Source organism: Castanea sativa, chromosome 10 (assembly GCF_040712315.1).
Source record: "Castanea sativa cultivar Marrone di Chiusa Pesio chromosome 10, ASM4071231v1".
Lineage (NCBI taxonomy): Eukaryota > Viridiplantae > Streptophyta > Magnoliopsida > Fagales > Fagaceae > Castanea > Castanea sativa.
In genome coordinates, this window is record NC_134022.1 from 27,527,489 (window position 1) to 27,553,579 (window position 26,091).

At 32.3% G+C, this 26,091-nt stretch overlaps 1 protein-coding gene across 1 annotated transcript; it reads left to right on the forward strand.

The window, feature by feature from the left end:
• The first annotated feature begins 15,184 nt into the window (after window positions 1-15,184).
• LOC142613029 (potassium transporter 5-like) lies at window positions 15,185-22,903 on the forward strand. The gene is made up of 8 exons (XM_075785207.1): window positions 15,185-15,520; window positions 16,090-16,315; window positions 17,991-18,239; window positions 18,850-18,900; window positions 20,277-20,537; window positions 20,622-20,789; window positions 21,499-21,753; window positions 21,832-22,903. Exons 1-8 carry the CDS (start codon window positions 15,350-15,352, stop codon window positions 22,788-22,790), a joined length of 2,340 nt encoding a protein of 779 aa, XP_075641322.1. The 5' UTR covers window positions 15,185-15,349; the 3' UTR covers window positions 22,791-22,903.
• Window positions 22,904-26,091: the final 3,188 nt, after the last annotated feature.

Genomic DNA, 26,091 nt, shown 5'->3' on the forward strand with positions numbered 1-26,091 from the left:
AACATGTTTCTTTATGTATCCAAGTTTTATTTTTGTTTCACACATGATGCCTTGATGAGTCTTGTTTAAGTGTTTCAAAAAGACAAGATGTGAAAGTCTGCCATGCCATAAACTCTCTTCTTGTAAAGTTTTTCAAGAGTTTGTAGTAGGGTTAGATTTGTTTTGTAATCCAATAAGTGGTAATGAGTCTAGTGATTTAAGACGTCTCTCATGATTCATTTGTTTGTTGTGGTTTTGTCATGGATTTCCAAAGGGAGAGATTATTAGGGACATATTTTATGTAATTGATTAATCTTTTGACAAAATGCACATTACTTGTAATTTGGTAGATCTAGGATGAGATTAGTACTTCAAGAAATATGTTATTCCAGGCAAGTATTAAAGCCATGAAGATTGGACTAAGAAACAAGTGAAAAAAAGCTGTTCATTAAAACTCGACAGATACCTCAACAGAAATAGTATCTATCGAAATTTAAGAACAAAGCTCTACAGAAGCTCGACAAAAGCTGAATCTGTCGAGATCTACGAAATCAGAATCTTCAGATATGATTTTTGGCTCATGCTGACATGTATGTGTAGGGTTTCTTTTCTCACAACCCTAGACATATATAAAACTTATTTGAAAGGCCGTTATACATGGAGAACACATGTAGAAAGTGACCTAGTGCCATATTCTTTCTGCAAGAAGTTACTACGTCTTTTGCATCTTAGAGTTTTGTAACCAAGTACTTCTTGATCTTCATTGTTGATAAAGTGAAGAACTTTGCAGCCAACATCTTCCTTAAGTTGCTAGAGTTAGTCATGTACTGGGATCTGTGCATCATTGGTTAGTCTCATACTGAGATCTGTGCAAAAAGGTGGCGTTCATATATTGAAAAGTTCAGAGGTTCTAAAGTGGTAGAAGGTTTCGGATGTAAGTTTATCTACAAGGATTGTAGAGTCCAGGAACAAAGGTTTTGTACTAGATCTAAAACTTCTCTTTACTATAGTGAATTGCTTTTTAGGAAGGTTTCTCCCTAGATTTTTTACTGTGAAACTAGTTTGTTTCATTGGTTTTTCTGAGTCATCATATTTTGTTTTATTTACTATTCTGTTGTTCATAATATTGACATGATATTGATATTTGTTTGTTTTAAAAAGTTTTATTCATAATAAATCTCATTAACAACTTGAGTTTAAAACTTGTTAATTCTATCAACCAGGGTCTAAATTTTCCAACATATCTTTATTATTATTGTGATCGAAACCATTTTTTTGGGAAAAATAATTTCATAATTAATGAAGAATTATGTTAAAGAAGGTGGGAATATTTTTGGAAAAATTCAAAATATATGGAATGGCAAAGAAAATTGAACTAGAAAAGGAATCTATAGAATTATTATTAGGCTTGTGGCTTACCCAAGCACCCCCTTTCCCCCATAGATCTCTTCCAAATATATAACATCAAAACAAACTATTTTTCTTCAACGTTTTTTTTTTAAAACTTTTTTTTATCTCAAGAACGTTTAATTTTATGGACAAATTTTATATTGACAAAAACAATTATGGCCGCGTACATATTCATTTTCGAAGGTTTCTTGTGTCCAAGGTTGGCTATAATCACTCGAGTGATGTTGGGAGACAAATTTTTTTTTGCTAATTGTTAAATTGTAATTAGAGTAATATTAATTTCACACAGTGATCAATAACTAGCATCACATCTATCACATGCATTGGTCACAAAACACCATTAGCATTTATGAGAAAATAAAATGAAATTTTAAATTGTATCCCTACCCTTAATTTATACAATCATTCAGGTATATGCAAATGCTTTGTTCAGGTATGGCCTCACACATATGCATGGCGGGGTACGTATTTTCGCCATGGTGGTATGGCATTGCATGTGGGGGCTTTATCACCGTAGAAACTCAGATTAATTGTCTAATGCATAAAAAAATTATTACTCATCATGAAAGTTGCATTTATCTTATTTCTTGGAAAGAAAAACTTGGAAAGGACACACACCTTATTTGATGCACACTACATCTCCTAGGAGCTTTGCCAACGTTTTTTGCCCGTAGGCCTTATTTGAGGTGGTGAAGGATATGGCAGAAATTTAGCCAAGTCTTAGCTAGGTTCAATTTTTGAGTCACAAGTCACAACAACCCAAAATGAAGTAAGACCACGCGATAAACAAAAATAAAACTTCTGCGTGAGCCAAAGCTCTGCAGAGAAATTATTAATAGATTAGTGATGTCGTGGATCAGGTCCTGCAGGACTCAGCCGATCTGGCTCAAAGTTCGTCAGTCCAGATTGTCTTTTAATGCTAACCTTTAATACTTGTTTGGCAATCTCCATCAATGCTCGGTTGCTCTTGTTTAAAAATGGCCTATGAGACCGAGTTTCAGAACTGGAAAAGAGTGCAAGAAATAGGAAAAGGCATAACCAGAATTTCAGCGCAGGCATTATCGAGGTGTTCGAGTTGGCTTTCAAAAATAAGTGATGTGGACTCGGAGCTACAACAGTTGGATAAGACACTCGATTGGAAGGCCATTGTTTTATAAATCAAAATATTGGGATGGGAGCTGGGTCCAATTAACTCAATTAGTAAGAAAAGATTTTCAAACAAAGCAAAGAGTGTTCACTATATGCCGAGAAAGATGGCGTAACTTTCCCCTTCTTTTTTAATTTGTTGGTAAAATTATTCATCTTAAAATACTTAAAAAGGTGTAAATATTTCTTGGAGAAGAAAAAAAAAAGGTGTAATTTAAAACGTAGACCATGGTGGCAGCACCAAAAACCACAAATTTTAAGACAAAGCTTGCATAATTTGTTAAGATATATGTGATTCATATTAGGAATATATGTAATCATGTATTGGCTAATATTTTGACAAAATGTACTTTACTTATAATTGGGTAGATCTAAGATGTGTTTCATACTTCAAGAAATAAGGTTTCAAGTTCAAGTGTTAAAGCCATGTAAGTCTGTCCAAAAATCAAGTGATGAAGTGCTAGATTTTAAATCTCAAGAGCTAGTATCTATCGAGGTTTAAAAAACTATTTTAGTCTGATGCTCGATAGATAGGGTATCTATCAAGATTTATAAAAGACATATTTTTAGTTCTGATTTTCATTCAATCCATGAATAGATGTTTGGGCTTTCTTATCTCATAACCCTAAACATATATAAGGATTGTTTTAAGGAGTGTCACAACTGATGCACATCAATGCAAAAGTTCTTCACAAGCATATTGTGAACCGGAGACATATCTTCTAGTTCATCTTTCTCTTGAAGAAATTGTTGTGTTTATACACTGTAGGGTTTTGTGACCAAGGATCTTCGTGATCTTCATTATGTGATGAATTGAAGAACTTTGCAGCCAACATCCTTCTCAAGTTGGTGACTAAGTCGCATATTGGGATCCACACATCTACTAGTTAGTCACGTACTGGGAGCTGTGCATTAAAAAGAGAGATTGTCACTACAAAACAAGTCCAATTGGGTATTGGGGTAAGGATTCAACTGTAGGTTGGTATAAGGTAATGAGATTCATTTACTTATAACCGCTTGTTGTGATAATAGTGAATTATTGAGAGTGGTGACCATAAAATCACCCGGTGAGAATTTTGCCTTGGAGGTTTTCCCCATTCAAAAACAAATCACCTTGTCAACTTTATTTTCCGCTGCATTTTATTTTAGTTGGTGATTTGTTTGTGTTGCCACATATATTGCATGTTAATTTGATTAATTAATTAACTTAGCTAATTAATCAATTAATTCATCACAAAGGGTCAATATGTTCTTGGTCTATCATAATTAAACAAATATAATACGAAAGCACTACCAAAACAAAAAAATAAACAATATGGTGCAAGGGGAAGATCGAGAGCAGTTATCTTTGTACAACGATAAAGTTAGCATCAAAGGAAAACGTTAAAAACATTGATAATTAGGTCAAGGCTTGAATATGTACTAAGAAACGAATAACCTAATAATGGGAGGATATGGTTAGGTCATGTAAAGTGACGGGCATTGAATCCAAAAGTTTTGGTACGTGAGTATAAAAAATAGTGTTTAATACGATGTAAAAAATGTGTTTAAAATATTAATAATGCAAAACATGTGTTAAGTACCATGTTTCTAATAATATATTTTAAAAAATGAGAAGACATAACTGTGTTTGGTATGAGTATGTGTGTTTTTTTTTTTTTTTTGAGTGAGTACTATTATCTAACATGTACTATAGGTTTACTATTATTTTATTGGATTTTGTTAATGTGTGCCCTATAATTAATCATTTTTGGAAAAAGAATTTTCGGGAATTGAAAAAGTATTGACAGCTTTTTTAATTTTCAAGAAAATTTTACTAAAAATGGATGGCTTAATGTGTGTCCTAAGGGCACACATTAACCGGACCCTATTTTATTTTATGAGAAAGAAATTCCAACATATTATTGTTAACTCTCTATTCTTTTTGGTTCTCCTCCCTTCTTCATGACTCACTTTAATTCCTATTTCCTCCCTCTCTTTTAAGGGATTCTTTAAAGACCCCCAAATTTTATAAAGAAATCCCAGCAAAGGGGCTTTTCACATACCCAAACCAACCATCCACAAAATCATATCCACCCAAGAAATTATCGACCAGAAAAATCAAAGCAAGAAATCAAATCAAACCCATGCCACAAAATTAAATCCACCCATGCCAAAAAGACGAAGAAGAAAAAAGGGATAGGGAGATCTTGGCTTTGACATTGTCGACAGTGCAACTGCTAGTAATCACAAAGAGAGAGATGAGGGAGAGAGAGATAAAGTTGGGGCTAACGGTGCACCAAGGAACGACAAAAAGGAGAGAGCCAGAGAGAGAGAGTGAAGAGAGAGTCAAGTGAGAGAGACAGGTCTGAGTTTGCACCTAGCTATGTGAAAGAGAGAGAAAAAAGATACATGTGAAAGAAAGAAAGAGAGAGAGAAGATTGTTTAATGTGTTGTCAATTTAGTGGGTCCCATGTCTTTCAAAATATTTACAACAATGCCATTTAACATTATTACTCACAAACTAAAAACTACTCACGAGACAAGGTGTTCTCAAAATATAGTGTTTAAACACTGGGCTCGTTTGATAATGTTATTTTAGTAACGTTATTTAAATGTTATAGAAATACGTATAGGTGAAAAAGTGTTGTGGAAATATGTGTTGTGCTATTTGAATAATGAAAACTGTTGTTCAAACAATGTAACTAAACAGGATATTGAGCACTATGACTCAAACACTCTTATTAAAAAAACTCTTACCAAACACACTTTTTGGGGGGAGCCCATAGTTTTCAATATTTTAACACTAAAAACTATTGTTTGAACTCACATATCAAATAGGCCCCAAGTTATTTTGCATATTTATCTAATTAACTTAATTGGTAAAATGTCTTACAGTCAAATAAGAGATATTTCATAAGTTAAAAACCAATTAATGTCTTGGCATGATGATAAAAAATAATTATTATGGATTGAGCATTATAGATTGAAATTCTATATATATATAGCTATTTACTTCAAAGAAAATAAAAAATAAAATGATTTTTTTTCTCTTTTAATTTATGTCAAAATATGAAATTTTATAATTATGATAGTTATTAATAATATTTTATTATGAGGTGTTTTCGAAGTAAGGTAACGTGGTGCTCCATTCTGTGAATCTTACCATGAATTTAATAAGTGAGATTCATTATTGATGTGAGAGGAAGGAACACTTTGTCACTGTGTTCTGGTAACAAAATAATTACTCAATAATCTATATTTATATAATTTAATGAAATTATGGCTGGAAAACATTTGAATGAAGGGTTAAATATAGAATAGAATTTAAACTATATATATATATAAGCTTAAGCTACGTTGAATTATATTCTCAATGCTTACAAAGTTTCAAGAGGATCAAATATCAATCAATTTTTTAAATTCAAATTTTTATAGTTTAAAATAATGTATAAAAGATGAGTTTATGAATTGAATGGTAAATAGTATCAGATTGATATGCAAGTTGGCATACAAGTTAAGAACATATGGAACATATTATTCAATGGTGGAATTTCAAAATATATATTCAATAAAGTTATTGGGTGGTGAATTACGTTTTTTTTTTTTTTCTATTTATTAATATACGTTTGCAAATACAAATTAAACAATTGAGAAAATATTATAAGTTTAATAAAATTTAAAAATTAAGAGATAAGATCATTACTAAGTAAGAGATAGAGGAAAAAATATTCTTTGAAAATATTTCTACTATTTTTTTGGATCTCTTTAAATAATTTTTGTGTACATCGCACTGATTAGTGACTAGTTTTAACGTAATATCATAGTAACTTTTTAAACTTAGACTCCACTCTTTTCTCCATCCTGAGCATCATTTCCCATAAGTATTCTTATTCCTTACTAGCAATGTCATATATTGTCATTCAATGCTTTTTTCACCAGATTCATTCTTTAAACCACTCTTTCTCTTTTGTGTCACAAATTACACGATTCGGTTTGTCAGGGGCCGCTTTAAATAATGTCAGAAGAATTGTCACCAAAAAATGCATCACAGGCCCTCACGCATCACTTGCATCCTTTCACATTTGTATACATGCATGTAGCTTCTTGCGCTCTCACACATGCCACCTGCCAGACAAGCATGGACCAACCTCTAGTCATTTCACAAAATATGATGCTCTCCATTTCAATCAAATTGGAGTTCTGAGTTTGTTTCAAGGTTAAAATTTTAGTTCTTGAATCTAATACTGTTAAAACTGCCCTAACATTTAAAATTTTAAAAAATGCAGCATTATATACATTTTTAAATTTGTAATATTTAATCTGAACCATGAAATAAAATCTTATGAAAATGATCATTTTCCTCATTTCTCATTCCACACGCCTACACACCTCATGCACCCCAACATTGTCTTCCCTATTGATAGACTACAAGTGACACCTTCTTTACTTCCTTATCTATACCACCAGCAATTTTGCTCTTTGCCAACTTCCCACCACCAATATTGATAACCTTTGTCTTTGTCATATTTTGGCCACTAATGACAACGTCTTCAACCGTCTTTCGACCACTTGGAGATGTTGATCCACTGTCTTTTGACTATCTGCCAAACCAAGCTTTATTCACCATGGGTTTTGGGGTTTGTATGGACTCCGATCTAGTAATTGTTGGAAATATAGGAGACTAATTAACAAAACCAATAGAGTAAATTCAAAAGATTAGAGAAAAATTATTGATGATAGAGAGAGCCAAGGCATGGAACTCAATCCACTGTCCTAAGAAGTGATTTCGCCCCACTGGATGCAATTTATCCTTGGTGCAGAAATGGCTCCAGCGATCATCCCACAGGATTCAACGGCAAGCTATGGTTATGTGCACTCACAAACCAAATTATCTTTGAACTTGTATTAATGCCCACAGAAATTGAAGGAAGAGTAAGACACAGAGTTAGAAATTTTGTTGCTATTTTATATGTATTAAGAGACATCCTTACCTCTGTTTTTATAAGTGTATAACAAGGTTGACTAACACATCTTTGTAAATTTGCCATGATAAACGTCCCCCAAAAATTTCTCCTTTTAAACTTTCCTTTCATAGCTACAAAATTAAAGGTTGATTACTGTGTATTTGGGATTGTGTAAGGCAAAGGAAATAGCATGTTTTAAGGTGAAAATAAGGAAAAGATGAGAGAAATTGGTGGACCAAATGATCTGATGACAGAGGGGAGAGTTTAATACTCACCTCTCTCATGTGAAGTCAGCTTGGGTCTTAAATGACCCAGTTGTTATTCCTTTATTTATTTTTCCCTAATTTAATTTGAAACTTTTCCAACAATCCCCCACAATGTGTCAAATTAGAATCAAAGATGAAGGTTATGGAATATAAGAGAATTGGTGGGCAGAATGTAATGCTTAGATGTCGATGCCTTTTGGGCTTGAATCTACAGTTAGTGCTTACAAGTGAGAACTCATGGATGCTTGGTGAAACAATGTCTTGAACCTAGCATCCTACTGTGAGACTCTAACCTTTTGCATACATTCCACCCTAATTTAGACGAGTTCTTGATTTGGTGCATTACGGCCTTGCGTCCTTCTTGGATTTTCATGGTGCTTTAGAGTGTTGGCTAAACTCTCATAGGAAGCGACCTCCACTTCCACACCCATATAGGTGAGCTCATCAAGTGTTTACTGTCACACACCACCTTTACAGGCTATGAGTTCATCATTAAGAGTTTTACTCAACCTTCTCACTTTGTTAGTATGCATTATCTACACCAACTACACCATAGGGAGGGACAATTTTTGATAATGCATTATTGAATCCCCCACAACTTGTTTGAACCCAACGAACCTAATTCACAGAATCTCCAATCACATAGGTTGGGTTACCATCATGGGTGATTCACTCTATTGGCCTCAATCCCATCCCCTCGATGTATCATGGACAAATTTTCTAGATAGTCTTTTAGTAAGAGAATCTTCTAGATTTTCCTATGACTTTACAAAATCCAAGGCTATCACACCAGTTTTAATAAATTCACACAATTTTGTGCCTTAACTGCATGTGACCTTGTTTCCCATTGTACAATTTTCCTTTGATCTACCAATGGTTGCCTGTAATTCACAATGCAATGAAATTGGTTAAGGCAACTTGTTTGGTACACAGTTGTATATCACATGTAGTTGGTTTTTATCATTGTCAGATGCTCAATTTGCATCATAGAATCTTCTGGCACTATTGGCTATCCTCGTTGTACCTTTTAAATATCTCAATAAAAAAGTTAGTATAGGAAGAATTACGATTATCACACTGCCTATAATTTTATCATATTCCAATTGTGACACACTAGTCCCTTTATTTTTCCTCATTCTAGGATCATATGACGAGCTTACAGGTTCACTCTCAAAGTGAGTTTCTCAAATATTTCATTCCCCAATTTAGTGTGGCTTTGATAAGAAATTGCCTTTAATGCCACAAATTATTTTAATTCCTAATATCACACTAGCTTCTACTAAGTCTTCCATGCCAGATTTTAATGATAGGAATTTCTTTGTATAATTAATAATATGTTTATCAGTTCCAAATATCAGCATGTCATCAACATACGAGCAAATTATAAAATCAAAGTTTGCATTGAGCTTAATATACTCACACCCATCAGATTCATTCACAATAAATCCATTTGACACTAATGATTGATTATTTCCATGCCATTATTTTGGTGGTTCTGTGTCAAGAGATTGCTATTTATATTGAGATGATTTTTGTTACTGGTGAGTAAATGGAGAAATAATCTACACGTCCCTTTAAAATCTAGGGATTCCAACTTTAGCTAAGTACCCCAACATTTTGAGATATTTGGTATATTTCCAAAGATTCAAGGGTATATGGAGCAACCACTTTATGCATAATTCCAATTTTATTTTCTTTATTTATTTTTCATCTTTGGAGCTTGCTTCAAACGTAAACTTCACATTTGAGAATTCTTAATTTCTAGATTTACTATCAAGTTTAATTGCTTCATTCCTTTTATTGGTGCAACATTCACATAGCATATTCTTGCATGCTCCAGATCAAAGATTCAACAAAATAAGTGATATAATTATTATTATTATTATTATTATTATTATTATTATTATTATTATTATTATTAAAACTAGCATTGATAATGCCTTAAAATGTATACTTGTTATATATTTATATGGGCGTTATCCCCTTATTATTATGCTTAATTTGCATAATTAAGCCATGATTTGCATTAGTCCCTATTATTTATCTTCACATAATTTATTGAATAAGATGTCATTCATTGTGTGTAATTTTCTACTTTCAAGAAATCATATGAAAAAGATTAGTTTACACGTGTTTATGAGAGAATGAAGGCCAAAATAGAATTAAAGAGGAGTTAAAGGACCATACTTAAATGTCTAAGGAGGTGCAGCTGGAGTCCTTGGGTCGTCTACCATGTTTGGAAAGTTTCAAATAAGGAAAGAAATCAAAGAAGTAGAATCTGAAAATGAAAAATCAGATTTGAGCACTGATCAGTATTTTTGGCATATCTCTCTCCTCAAAAATCCAATTGATACAACGCCATATGAATCGGAACCGTGACTTAAATATCTACAACTTTCCAGTTTTGAGTTTTTCAAAATTCACAATATTTGAAGGCCAAAAGTAATTCACAAATTACTGCTGTAAATCTGGACGAAAATTAAAATAGAAAACATTTTATTTTTCTTTGGACACTTTGACATTAGGCTGTATGGATGTCATCCTGATCATCCATCTTCTCGACCTTGGATTCCACCAAGTCCTCTTCTTCATCCACTTCTTCTATGACCCCCTCAATGGGACCTACTGTGGCAGTGAGAGCACTTAAGATTCTTTCGTCATCACTGTCATCTAACTCAGTCTCAGATTTGATATCACTTAAGGTAGCAATAAGAGCCTTGCTTTTCCCAATCGACTTGAGATATGTTGGACATTCTTGTTTCATGTGTCCAAAACCTTGACATCCAAAGAACTTTAGTCCAGAGGGGATAGTATACTGACCATCATCCTTAGAATCCTTCTTCCCTTTGTCTTGACTTTTGAATTGAGAAGAATTGGATTGCTTGCAGTCCTTGTCAAAACCTTTCACATTAGCGTTCTTCATGAACTTCTTGAACTGCCTAGTGATGTAGGACTTCATCTTGGAATCTTTATCATTTGAAGACTCATCAGTCGCATTACTCTTGGCCTTCAGTGCCATACTCTTACTTTTGGTTCTTTTTTCAAGTCTAGTCAAACCCAATTCATAGGTTTGCAAGTTGCCAATTAGCTCCATCAAAGGAATAGAGTTAATGCCCTTCAATTCTTCAATTGCTGTTATCTTGGCATGAAATCTCTAAGGGAGAGATCTAAGCACCTTTCTCACAACCTTAGGTTCGGGAATAGTTTCCCTAAGATTAAAGGCTGAGTTGACTATGTCCCTAAGTTTGGCATAAAACTCATCGAATAACTCATCCTGCTCCATCTTGATCTTCTCAAAGCTTGTAGTAAGCCTTTGAAGCTTGGAATCTTTAATGGCCTTAGTTCCTTCATAAGTCATTTGGAGAATGGTTCATTCTTCCTTTGCAGTTTCAATTGAGGATATTTTCTTAAACTCTTCATTCGTGACCGCACTAAATATGGCGTTCAATACTCTGCTGTTGAAGTTTGCTGCTTTGATCTTTGCATCATCCCAAACAGCCGGCGCTTCCATTGGCCTAGTCCAGCCAATCTCCACAGCTTGCCACACTTTCTCATCTAAAAACTACAAGAAAGCTCTCATGCATACTTTCTAGTATGCATAGTTAGTGTCATCAAATAAAGAAGGTATAATAAGAGATTATCATCTATCCATGACAAACATGGGTCAATGGATCACACAGCAAAGATTAAAAATAATCAGAGTGTGTCCGCTCTGATACCACTTATTGGGTTAAAATAAATTGACCCATTGCAAATTAATTAATCATCCAAGTTAATTAATTAGTTAGATTACATGTAATAGTGTGGTAGCACAAACAAATCACCAAATAACTAAATACAGCGGAAAATAAATTTGATACATGTGATTTGTTTACGAATGGGGAAAACCACTGAGGTAAAATCCCACTAGGTGAATTTAAGGTCACCACTTCCGATAATCTACTATTATCAATCACAAGCATTACAAGTATAAGAAATCTTACCAAACCTTTTGGCCTATTCCAAAAACCTACAGTTGAACCCTTACTCTAATACCCAATTGGACTTGTATTATAGTGGCAATCTCTCCGTTCAATGCACAAATCGCAGTATGTGACTAACTAATGATGCATGGATTCTAGTACGAGACTAACTCCACCAACTTGAAGAAGATTGTTGGCTGTAAAGTTCTTTAGTTAATCAACAATGAAGATTATGAAGTTTCTTGGTCATAAAACCCTTGGAGTTCAAACGCAGTAGCTTCTACAGAGAGAATAATGACCTAGGTCACTCTCTGCTTGTATTCTCTTGGCATACACTTTGCGTACTCTGTGCATAATGCAACGACCTTTAAAATAAGCCTTACATATGTTTAGGGTTGTGAGAAAAGAAACCCTACACAAATACATAAGCATATGCATGTAATCAGATTTAAGAAATCTAATTTCGTAATTCTCAACAGATACAACTTGTGTCGAGCTTCAACATTAAAGCTCGACAAAATCCTTTCTATCGAGATTTGATGTTGAAGTTTTAATAATAACACTTCCTTCACTTGTTTCTTGGTCAGACTTGCATGATTTCAATACTTAACTTGAACACTTGTTTCTTGAATTACTAAACTCATTCTAGATCTACCCAATTACAAGTATCAAAGGATTAGCTAATTACATAAATATGTCTCTAACACTAAACAACTTATGTTTTTAAGGAAATAACATCTAATGATATTTTATTGATAATTCAGTAGAATTTATACACATAATTCAAGTTCAATAATGTAAAAGATGGACCTACCTCCTAAACTTATGGCCACAATGACCATACTCTTAAAGACTAGGAAACTACTAAGATTAACAATGCAATTAACCCATAGCTCAACTCACTAACCCGTAGGCCAATATATGGCTTTGTGATTTCTAGACATGGCAAACGGTTGGGTTGAGTTAAGTTCAAGTCAGGTTAATCGGGTTGTAGGTCAATGGATTAGGTTCAAAAAGGGCTAATTTAAATGGATTGAAAATGGGTCGGGCCAATTAGGTTGCGGGTGGATTGAGCAAGTTCGGGCCAACCCATATCTATACATGAAAAAAAAAAAATAATGACAAATTTTTAGAGAGAATGAATCAAATCAATCAAGGAAACAAATTTTACATAAAACCTTTTTTTTTTTTGTTAAGTGGGCACCTAACAAATTAGACTATTTGTGTTGCTATTACACATGTGAAGGAAAAAAACATACAAACCAAAAAACATAAAACTTTCTATATCCTTCCAAATTCTCATAGTTTTGTGTATGACTAAAATTCTTTACACTCATAATAACAAAATCTTTCATTTAAATAATTCGCAAGCATAATGCTTATAATTATAAATTTACAGCTTGAGAGAGAGATAGATTTTAAGAAGTACAAAAGTATATATTTTAAGATTACACACTTCAGATTCAAAACTCACTAATAATATGGACTTTTGGACTCCTTTTTTATTTTTTATTTTTTTACTTTAGTTTCGTTTTGTGCTATTTAGACTTAGTGTTAGTAACTTAGTCCTGGTATTTAACTCTACTGCTTAGTATTTAACTTAGTGTTAGACATTTAGTAGTGTCGACATGTATTTGTAAATGATTTTGCCTATTGTAGTTTTTTCCTTTACTACTTAGTGTTAGACGTTTAGTAGCATAGGCATGTAGTTGTAAATGCTTTTGCCTTTTGTATTTTTTTTTTCTCTACTACTTAGTATTTAACTTAGTGTTATACGTTTAGTAGTGTAGACGGGCAGTTATAGATGATTTTGCCTTTTTTTTTTCTTTCTTTTAATTAATTTTTTTTAATAAATGAAGGCATGGCTATACTGTCACTGGTGGCTCCTATATGGTTAAATAATGTCGGTGTAGTGCTTTATGTCTTTATGTCTATGCAATTAACACCTTGGCATGTAGTCTAAATCTTTTTTAGAAATAAAAAAGTTTAAAAATCAGGTCGGGTTGGCCTGCAACAACAAAAAAAAAAAAAAAAAAAAGAAAAAGAAAAGCAGGCCACGGGTTGGCCCATTTTTTATTTAGGCCAAAAAATTTGAGTTCAGGCAAGTTCAAAACTGGCGGGTTTGAGTTGGGTTAGCAAATTTTAGCCTGTTTTACCATGTTCAGTAATTCCTATAAATCCTGACTAACTAATAGATAGTCTTTAACAATTAAAAAAAAAAAATCAATATGTTTAACGTACTTCACTTCTTATTATTGGCGAAACACACATAGGGTAGACTTTTTTTCCACCCTATTTTTTAATCCTTAGTTTTTCTTGTGGGTTTTTTTTAATTGATTTTTTGGGGGTGTGCCCCCTGTTTATGATATAAATATACTACTTTTGGTTGCTACAACCTAGGCCTCCTAAATTTATAAAATAGACTATTTTGAGGGAGTCTAACATCCTAAACAACTTGTGTTTTTAAGGAAATAACATCTAATTATATTTTTTTGATAATTCAGTAGAATTTATACACATAATTCAAGTTCAATAATATAAAAGATAGACCTACCTCCTCCTAAACTTATGGCCACAATGACCATACTCTTAAAGACCAGGACATTACTAAGATTAACAATGCAATTAACTATAGCTCAACTCACTAACCCATTAGGCCATATATAGCTTTGTGATTCCTATAAACTAAGAGAATCAATCTCGTACTTGAGGTTATACCGGTTTGACTAGTAGAACGATATATTTTAGTACCGGTTAATACCGGTGTACCGTTTCGGGTTTACCGTTATTTTTTATATTTATAAATATATATATATATATATATATATGTATGTATATGTGTGTGTGTTATCATAAATATAAAAATTTACCATAAAATATTACCTCAATTCAAAACAAATTATTCATAGTTTTAGACTTTAGCATCAATTATAAGAAAAAAGAAAACACAATATAAAAAATATAAAGCTTAATTGTTTATTGCATACTAAGAAAGAAAATAATACTAATAAGTTAATGCAAATAAGTTACCATTCTACCTTTACAAAAATTAGAAAACTAAAAAAATAAAAACTTTTTTTCTGTACCGGCTGGTATTGCCCGAAATTAACCGGTACATAGTTGGTACAGCTGGTATTTAAACCGGTACAAAATTTGGGTGTTTGGATACCAGTATACATACCGGTAGTGTACCGACTACACTGTTATAAACCCTGACTAACTAATAGATAGTCTTTAATGATTAAAAAAAGGAAAAACCAATATGCATAACGTACTTCACTTCTTATTATTGGCCAAACACACATAGGGTAGGCTTTTTTTTCCACCCTATTTTTTAATCCATAGTTTTTCATGTGGGTTTTTTTTTTAATTGGTTTTTTGGGGGTGTACCTCCTGTTTTGGATATAAATATGTACCACCCATTCTTGCATCTAGGAATTAACCCCTTCCGAGCCTCATCATCGCCACCTATTCATAGATCCTTCTCACTTCTAAATCTAATTCCTCCTCTAATATATGTATGTGAGTTTATGAGAGACTTTCCAAAAAAGAGTTTTAAGAGACTGGGAAAAGGCTAGGATAGTAATTGTATTGTGCTTTCTTTGGATCATCTTGTATACAATCCGTGATACATACAAACATGGAAATGTCTGATGGTATAGCAGAAGATAAAATCGAACAAAGCCAAGAAGAGGAAGTTCCTCATCAACAACTCAAAGGGAAGAAACTTTCATGTCATAAGTTGCGGAGACACGACTCCTTAGACATCGAATCCAGCAGCGTACGTGGTCTTCATGGCCATGGCTCCAAGGTCTCCTTTTAATATTAATAATTAATGTGTTTTTTTTACCTTTTTACATATTTCCAGTCTAGCTAGAGCAACATCTTACATGACATCTTTACTAAAAACACTTTTTGGTTAAACGCTTAGATTTTTCAGTTATTTCTATATATTTATTTTCAAATCATTTTTAGAATTATTTATTTATTTATTTAGGATTTCAAATCGTTTTCATGTCAAGGCCAATCGAAATACTAAAAGAAAGACTGGGCCTATCAAATTAATTGATGGATGTCATTTAGTACATCAGTCATACTTATATCAAATCAAATCTTTCATATACATTTTTTTTTTTGGTTATAATTCTGTATTATCAAAAGTGATGTACATCATGATAATATGGTAAAGAACACGGAGTACAATTGACCACAAAAAAAAAAAAAAAAAAAAAAAAAACCCCAAGTTAAGCCCCTGTAATAATTCTTTCTTCTTCTTCTTAGTCTTTTTTTATTTATTTTTATAATCATTCTTCATCGTCTTTTTTAATTAACACAAATTCTGATTTTAACGTTCATGTATATTTTTTGGGTTTTTATTAGACTATGGCGTGGAAGGTGATCTTACACCTAGCATTTCAGAGCATCGGAATTGTTTACGGGGACATTGGTACATCACCATTATATGTGTTTGACAGCACCTTCACAAAACGCATAAACCATAATGATGACATTTTGGGAGTCCTTTCCATGATCTTTTACACCCTCACACTGATCCCTTTGCTCAAATACGTTTTCGTTGTCTTACGAGCCAATGACAATGGTGATGGTAAGATTTTACATCCTTATTTAGCTTCTCTTTAGGTTAATATATAGCTAGACATACAAGTTGCACATAATCACAGGCTATCCCATGCATTTTCCCTGACAATTTACTGTGCACCAAGTAAGTATATATTCTGTGTCTTACCAGATTTATTGATCAGCAGAAAGCCAGGCCTTGTCCGGCTCATACATTTTTTTTTTTTTAATAAAGAGAGAGGATATTTTAAATGAGTTCCATGCTAAATATTTTCAATATTCTATTATCAATCATTACTTGCAAATATTTACGCATTGATTTTTCAAATTATTTCTTTGAACGGGTGAATTTTCAAATTATCCTCTTCTCTAATATTCAGCTAGCTTCTGAATATACTAAATCCTCCACCACAAATTTTTTTTTTTTTTGGGGGGTTTCTTTAGTAGTGGATTAAATTTAAGATATTTTCCCATTTTCTTGTAAATGTAAAAAATGTTAACTTAAAAAAAAGTCCTCTCACCTCAATTTTGTCCCAATTTTGTCATGGGTGCATATTTAATTGAAATTCAAAGACCAAATACTTGCAACTAACTCCAAAACTCTACAATAAGATTAAGTAAAAATGACACATTAAAAAAAAGGGCACCTTTGAATAACCTACTATTTTAATATCTTTTTAAAACATTTTCAGATTTTCTCTTGAAAGAAAGTTCAAGATGAACTCAAGTTTATAAGGATTCCATTGTATTAAAGTATAGAGCTTTCATGTGTTATTAAAGTACCAAAGCTTCTACAAATTTTATTACAAAAAATGTACAAATTGATGTAAAAAAAAAATTATAATTAGTACTAGTTATACAATATAATAAATAAATATTAAATTTTTTTTTTTTCCGATTAATAACAAGTTAGTTTATAAGGTTTATGTAATAAAATTTGTAGTATTTTTAATATTATTTAAAAAAATGACATTTTGTTTGTATGCATTAAAGTAAACATGGAGGGAATTCATGAACTAGGGAGAATCTTGACTAGTCAAGTTCGAGCTGTATGCGAGAAGACTGTTTCTGAAAACGATTCAGCGCTTACCAAGTCAAAAGTTCAGACCTTAATGGCCAAAATTGCAAGCACCTGGCCTCTTTTAGAAGAAGAAAATAATAGTAATAAAAAAAAAAAATAGCCTTTTAGTTTGATGGTTAAACTTCATATGAGGATGGTCCAACTGATCCCCAGATTTGGGACATGGCTTTACTTTTTTAATATTCATGAGCATGCATGTATGTTATAATTTAATAGAATAAACTTCCACAATAATTGTCCCTTTTAAATTTCTCATATGTTTTCTCAAAAGTCTTTAACTTTCATTGACTAATGAAGTTTATAATACGTACATACACATGCGCATCCACAATTAAAGAAAAATTACCTGTTGTGAGACATGCTACATTGCAGGTATAATTTTATAGTCATTTTAGTCCAAGCTTAAGATGACGTGACCATTTTTAAAAACGTTACCCAATTATTCTAAACTTTTGCTCAGAACAACTCTATTGCCTTAGCCAAAAATAAAAAACTTGGAACAACTTAATCAACTTAACAGCCTGCTTCCTTTAATAGAGAGAGATTGCATAGTAACATAGAAAGAAAATTAAAGAACAAATATGCTGTTAATCCTAATTGACTAGTAATTAAACTATTTTAGGAGGGACATTTGCTCTGTACTCTCTCATATGCCGATATTCAAAGGTCGGTTTGATCCCTAGTCAGCAAGCTGAAGACCGGGAGGTCTCAAATTTCAAGCTTGAGTTACCAAATAACAATCTAAAGAGGGCATCATGGCTTAAGTCTAAGCTTGAAAATAGCCAGTTTGCGAAGTTCTTCCTTTTGTTCGCCACCATGCTTGGTACTTCCATGGTGATTGGAGATGGTGTGCTCACTCCTTGCATCTCAGGTTTGTTTATTTTCTTATTTATTTCATGTTTCTCTAAAGGCCAAAGCTACTGAGAATTATGAATTGTCTCTATACTGCATGTAACAAATAAATTATACTGATATTAAGATGAATCTTGTAGCAATACTGTAACATAAAATAAATAATTTATATTATATGGAATCTCTCCCATGAGGAAATTTTGGGTTAGGCTAATATGAATCGTATAACACTTACTGAAGAAAAGGGATTTTTTTTTTTTTTTTAAATGTGAATTTTTAGTTTAGTTTCCATTGATAATTTGATATTGTATGAAAAATTAGATATATACAATAAAATTAGATTTTAGGAATCGTTTTAAAAAAAAAAAAGTCTTTGTCAAAAGAATATAGTATAATGGAGTTAGAATATGACAACATTGATGATTTATGCTTCAAATTATGCAACAATAAAAGAGGCTCCCACCTTCACAATTTCTTCGATTCGGAGGTAGGCTACGCATCCCTTGTCCGCACGCCATTCAAATTTCGTTGGGTGTGATGGAAATTATTAGAATTTAGTCTTACACTCTCATTTTCTTATCTGACATTTGACTTTAAAATGATTTTCTGTCACTTTTGATTGATGGCAGTTTTGTCAGCTGTGGGCGGGATCAAGAGAGCTACATCTGCAGTGACAAATGGTATTACATCACATGCACTCTTTTTTCTTGGATTGCCATTTCTTTTTATCTTCCACTTTAATGTCTAATGCATTGCATGGTATACATATTTACAATGTTATTAATTTTGGTTTCCAACTTTGACTGTTAATTAAGAAGTAGACAAAAATAGCTGAATTTATGACTTATAAACATAAAATGTTGAAATTGAACCCATGGGCTCTGACAAGAAAAGTGAGGCACGTTTTGATTTGGAATCTTCCCTCTTTTCAAAGGAATACCAAACTATCAATAATCGATATTGAAATTTTGGTGAGTTTTAAACTTTGAACTTTACATATAGGCAAAGTGCCGGACTTTTAAATGTTTTGTGGCCAAATTCAAGGAAACGGGTGTTTTCTACCTTGAAAAAAGTGCACATGCATGCGTGTGCATACTTAATATCTTTTTCTAATTAGAATTTTGATGGATTACTTTCTTTTTTTTAATTTTTTTTTATTCTTTATGCTTTTAACATTTTAACTATGTTATTTATAAAATGTTTAAATTTTAAACTTTTGTATGTTTAAATGATGCACAATAGATAAGCTTATAAATCGAATAGTTTTTAATATCCAATTAGCATGAAATTTTGTATCAATATATAAAGAACAAGTAATCTAATAATGTGATTTTTAAAATATTAAACTAATAAAATTTATTAAGTGATACAATATTGTTTATATTCAGTTGCAATTTGAAGTCAACTATATATGTATATATATATATTAAGTCTTTGTTGTTGTATTATATAATACAACATCCTCTAGCAAAAATATAGTTAATCCATTCCCTATATGTCACCGTGACAGCTGGACGGTCAATTTATGCAGAAGGATAGGGAGATCCTTATTTAATTTTTACGAATAATGTTGTCTAGATTTTATTATGGGCTGTTGAATGTGGAGCTCTGTTAATCAAACCATTATCTGAACGATATTTAGTCCACTTTCATTTTCTTAAAAAGATTGTATGATTTTTATATTCAGTATTAACCAGAGAGACACTTAGGCAATCCATACGTATTTTTGTAATTAATTTGATAATTTAAGCAATCAACCTAAGAACTTCTAAATAGTAAATACAGTCAACTACAGTGCAATAAGCATTAGGTGCCAAGTACTAAGTTTTTAAACTAAGGGCACAGTAATTATTGGGCTCTCTGCTTTTACTGGCATCCATATGTCTTGAATGATCCATATTGCAGCTTGAGTAGCCAAAATGAGAAACTACCTGCACCAACTTTATAGAGAAAATATATTATCATGCATAAACGAAATCAACTCAAATGATCCCTAATCCTAGTTATATATTATCATATATGTATTACAATATTTATACTACTTCTTTATGTGCAGATATGATTGTTTGGATATCAGTTGCCATCTTGATCTGCTTATTCTCTATTCAAAGATTTGGAACTGACAAAGTGGGCTACACTTTTGCTCCAATAGTTTGTCTTTGGTTTGCATTCATAGGTGGCATTGGCATTTTCAATTTCATCAAATTTGATCCAACAGTTGTCAAAGCTCTAAATCCACAATACATTATACAATATTTTCAGAGGAACAAAAAAGAGGCATGGGTTTCCCTTGGTGGCATTGTCCTCGCCATAACAGGTTAGAATTTGGTTGCATAATGAAACTATATTTGAGAAAAACTTTGAGAATTCATTGATAGAGTATTGAAATGAAAACATGCAGGAACTGAAGCCCTATTTGCCGATGTAGGCCACTTCACAGTTAGGTCCATACAAATAAGTATGTGCTCAGTGACTTACCCCGCTCTCATATTCGCATACACTGGACAAGCAGCCTTTCTTCGCAAGCACAATGACGTTGTTGGGGACACCTTCTACAAGTCTATTCCTGGTAAAACATTAAGGGTCCATTTAATAATGCAAATTCAACCTACATTTTTTTCGAAGTATATTATATATTTTTAAAGAAAAATTTTAAATTTGCATTGTACTAGCAATGTAAGATTTACATTGTAGATTAAATAAATGTGTACAATGTTCCACACATTTATTTATTCTAGAATATTGTAAGATTTAGATTAATAATACCATGTAAACCTATAATTACCATTTTTTTAATTTCACTCTTTTCTAAGTTTAATATTTTTTTTTCCAAATTACCCATATTCTTTAAAAGTTGAAAATAAACCCTATATATTATTAATTGTTTCTACACCCACACCCTCTCTTCATATTATATATATGGGCAAAATTTAGGTTTAGTTCTTAGGTGTTGATTTTTAAGTTTCCTTCTTAAAATTTAGCTATAGCTGAATTTAGTCGTGAAAAAAAAAAAAAACTTTGAGATGTTGTTCCTTAGATTCTTTAGGTTCTCCTTTTAAAATTTAGCAGTGAAAAAAAAAATCGCATGACTGAATTTTAAAAATGAAACCTAAGAATCAATATCTAAGTACTATACTTAAGTTTTGTCTCATACACACAACACACACACATATATATTTCCCCTCCTTGGTACGGAGGTTCATAATACATATCTTTTGTTAATATTTTGTGTTATATATATTTCGATTGATGTGGTGCTTGGACTATTTCTGATGCAGGCCCTCTGTATTGGCCAATGTTTGGTATAGCTGTATTGGCAGCCATCATAGCTAGCCAAGCTATGATTTCAGGATCTTTCTCTATAATCCAGCAATCATTATCATTGGGGTGTTTCCCTCGTGTGAAAATTGTGCATACATCAACTAAGTATAAAGGACAAGTTTACATACCAGAGATTAATTATCTTCTAATGTTGGCTTGTGTTGCTGTTACTTTAGGATTCAGGAGTACAAAAAGTATTGGCAATGCATATGGTAATGTCAAATTCTACTAACTTATCATTTTAGCCTTTTCTCATCTAAAATTGACCCACATTCTTTATTGCATTTCAGGAATAGCAGTGGTGTTTGTCATGACTCTCACATCTTCGTTCCTAGTGATAATCATGATCATGATATGGAAAACCCACATACTTCTCATTATCTCATATGTTCTTGTTATTGGCACTGTGGAGCTAGTCTATTTAAGCTCAGTCCTGTACAAATTTGACCGAGGAGGATATCTTCCTCTAGCCTTTGCTGCGGTACTAATAACTATTATGTATGTTTGGAACGATGTCTATAGAAGAAAGTACTATTATGAGCTTGATCACAAAATCTCTCCAGATAAGCTCAAGGAAGTTATTACTGGAACAAACATTAATCAAATGCCTGGGCTTGCCATCTTCTACTCAGAGCTTGTTCAGGGCATTCCACCAATTTTCAAGCACTATGTTTCAAATGTGCCTGCATTGCACTCGGTCCTCATTTTTGTCTCCATCAAGTCGCTACCTATAAGTAAAGTTCCAGCAGAAGAGCGTTTCCTCTTTTGTCGAGTAGAAACTAGAGAGCACAATGTGTTTCGTTGTGTTGTGAGATATGGATACTCAGATGTGCGCAATGAGCACGAGCCTTTTGAGAAGATATTGATTGAAATGTTGAAAAAATTTATTGCTGATGATGTTTTTTGGTTGTCCCAAAATGTGCTCAATAATGATGAAAATGGTGGAGAATTAGACGATGGAGTGGTTGATGGAGAGAATGAAAATAAGGATGTAAAGAAAGTTGATGAAGAGAAGCGACGGGAGACAATAGAGAAAGAGATTGAGGCAGTGGACAAAGCATGGTGTGCTGGGGTTGTCCATTTGTTTGGTGAGAATGAAGTTATTGCAGGCCAAGGAGCTGGAATAGGAAGGAGAATTATAATAGATTATGCTTACAATTTCTTGAAGAGAAATTTAAGACAGAGTGACAAAGTGTTTAATATTCCTCACAAGCGTATGCTAAAAGTAGGCATGACTTACGAACTTTAGAACTTGTTTCGACGATGGTTGACTTTGATAAATCTGTACATATAGAATAAGCATGGCAGTTTTATGCATGAGCATAACAGACATATAGCTCATCTAGATGTAAACCCTGATAATATTTATGACAAAGAAGTTTATTTATATGCTTAAGGGATTTTGGTGCCACGTGGAAAGATGTGATACATGTTAGAAATCTCAAGAAAACATAACAAGAAATTATATCATCTAGGTAAGCTTGACATGTCCCCCTAGTGCTACAATCTGATGTAAGACAATAATGAATTTCCTTTTAAATTATTGAAAGAAAATTTGTTTGGGTTTCAAAAAAAGAAAAATAATAATGTCCTTTGGTGATATGGTTTTATGACCTTACTAGTCGTTAACTCGTGCGATGCACGGGAAAGCTACCAATTTTTGTAATTTAAAGTAAATAAAAATTAAGATGAACCTAGAAATGATGTGACATTAGAATTACAAAAATTGAAAACGTTGAAGTAAAGTTGTATCCTCAAATAACTAAATATAAGAGTTTAATTCCTTTGTTTCAATTTAAAACAAAATTGTGCATAAAAGCTAAAAAATTTCCTTTGATTCCAGTATGTCTTTAGTACCAAAGTCACAAATCCATTAAAACCAAATTGTGCATAGAAAATGTTAAGATTGAAAGACAACTTTAAAGTGTTTTTTGTATCTTCTTCCTTTGTTGCTTTGTAGCAGTCCCTGAATATGCCCTTTTGTTTTCCTTAAGTACAGATGTTGGTGTGAGTTGCACATTTGTTTGAACATCAAGTTTTTGAAATTTTGTACAATCACTATCTTCTTCAGTTGATAAGTCGTTGCTACATTCATTTGAAATATCACTGATGTAAGCCTGGCAATAGAACATGTTGAGGATTGTATTACATCATATACATCTTAAATATCATATTTGTAATTTTTCTAAAATTAAAGAATACTTACTTCTGTCATTTGATCAAGCTGAATTGCTTTGTCAGTTTCTTCAAAAGAGTCAAAAAGTTTCTTGACTGTGTAGAATTCGTATCCATACTTTAGATTATAGTCATTTAGTTGTATTTGGAAAACAAATGTTTTCCTTTCAGATTTTCTATTTGCACAGGAAGGATGACTTCATCGGGCTCCTAACAAGAGTAATATTTTTAAAATTGTACACTCAAGTAAAGTTCAGTAAATATTAAATACTAATTTTATATTATATATTCTCACCTCTAAAGATTTGTTCAAAAGGTCTTTGGCTGATATGTTAAGTAATTTTTCTGCTTCTGAATCAAATAAAATGAATGTGGCAATTCCTGAGCTATCTTTAACCTTTAATTGAATTCTATACATGATAAAAGAAATGAAATATATAATGTTAATATCATATTAATTGTTGTGTATTTTAATATAAAAAGTAAAAAATTTTATTTTGTGTACCTTGGGATTGGGAAGCATGCCTTTTTGTTGCAATTGTCGCACCAGAAAAATTTATTTCTTGCCTTTTTATGACATACTTCGCAAGAGATAAAATACCAACCAGAATTATCTATGTCAATGTTGATAATCTTTCCTTGACAGGTAAAGATAGTTTCCTAGAAATTGAATTTAATATCAATCAATTCATAATTGTTTAGTTAAATTTTGTAAAAGCAGGTCTATGGTACATAAAGCAATGTTAAGGACACAGTGTTATTGTTGAAGGTTTTTTTTTTTTTTTTTTTTTTCTTACCTCATTATCAGAGTCTTACATAATTTTTGTTATTTCACTTATGGTTCTTCTGTTGATGTTCATCTCTTCTTGAATTGTCCCTTGTGGTTTGAATTGCTTTGGCATTTGTTCTATTGGTTGGTTATTTTCCACAAGCCTGTCATATTACATAAAGATATTAGACATGGTATTGTATACATGGTATAGTATTGTGATGTTTGAAAAGGTTGATTTTGTCGCTTTTTAAATATCTATATTTATGTGAATCCAAGTTAAAAGGAAACATTACAATAGGTAACTAAAGAAACCAAAAAGTTAAAGATTATGGGAATATGTTTGCTTTGAGTTTCTGAATTAAAGGTTCAGAGATCATAGGATTTCTTAGTTGGATAGATAAAGCATAAAGGGATATTGTAAGAAAACATGAAACATGAGCTTTGCACATAAACATGAATTGCGTGATAAAGGCAATATATTTGTATATCATGGGAGGATCAAATATGAGAGTCACCTCTATTTACAATACATAGATCTATCACAGAGTTCAGAATTAACACCTTATAGTATAAAATTTTTATGATGTTTGGACTAACACATAGATCTATAATTTTAATCCAAAACTAAAATTAGTGATCAAAAATATATTATCAATCATTTATGTTCTTTACTCGATGTGAGGGAAAAATTATTAAGTTAATTATGTACCAATCATTAAACCAATCATTTAGTTTGGTGGCGACTATAATTTTTTAGCTTGCTGACTGTTTGAGAATGTGTAATCCTATGTATAAACCTACTATTTTTGTCAGATGTGGCCCTTTGTAGTTGCAGACCTATTACCCACCAAACATGGTGCCATGCATCAGTTATCACAATATGGCTTGCGTTGATGCTTTAAGCAGTATTGTAGAGACTGTAAATAATTTAAAAATGTGAATCCAAAACAAAGCACTTAGTGATCTTTGAATTCTGCAGTCTCAGGAATGTCCAAATCAATATAAACTCTTGTTCCACTTGTTGACGATAAGGTATACTCTCCTACAATGCACGGGATTCATTAGAATTAAAAAGTACAATTATCTATAGATAAACTTATGTTTGTGGTAGAAAGGACATTCCATTCAGGCTCATTATTTGCACACTATATTGAAGTTTCAATGGAATCCTCCCAGTAACAGAGAGAGGTATACATCAAAGGGTATAGTATCTTGTAGACATGTACAATATAGAGGTAAATAATCCAACTTTGCTATGCTAGATATATATGCTAAAGATAATGAAATTTGAGTAAAGGAAAGGGAAGGAATGTGGTCTCTCAAAGCTAGGAAAAAAAGCAATAAATTAACTGGGAAGAAAAATCAAAATGCCTCAGAATTTGAAATGACATCCCACCCATGTATAGTAGGTTATTCCAGCTTCTTAGTGAGTCCATCCCTCACTTGACGCTCAACTTTCTCTACAAAACTTAATGAATATATCAAAAATTCTAAGCTTTACACTCATTGACACATCCCTTAACACACAACCATCATAACTGATAGTAAAGAATAATTTTCCCAGTTCTTATCAGGCTTGACTGGGCCCATTAGTTTCTTTTCT

Coding starts and splice junctions, on each gene's coding strand:
- LOC142613029 (XM_075785207.1), top strand. CDS start 15,350: ATGGAAATGTCTGATGGTATAGCAGAAGATAAAATCGAACAAAGCCAA. Junction 20,538..20,621: donor CATTGTCCTCGCCATAACAG/GTTAGAATTTGG, acceptor GAAAACATGCAG/GAACTGAAGCCCTATTTGCC. Junction 21,754..21,831: donor AAGTATTGGCAATGCATATG/GTAATGTCAAAT, acceptor ATTGCATTTCAG/GAATAGCAGTGGTGTTTGTC.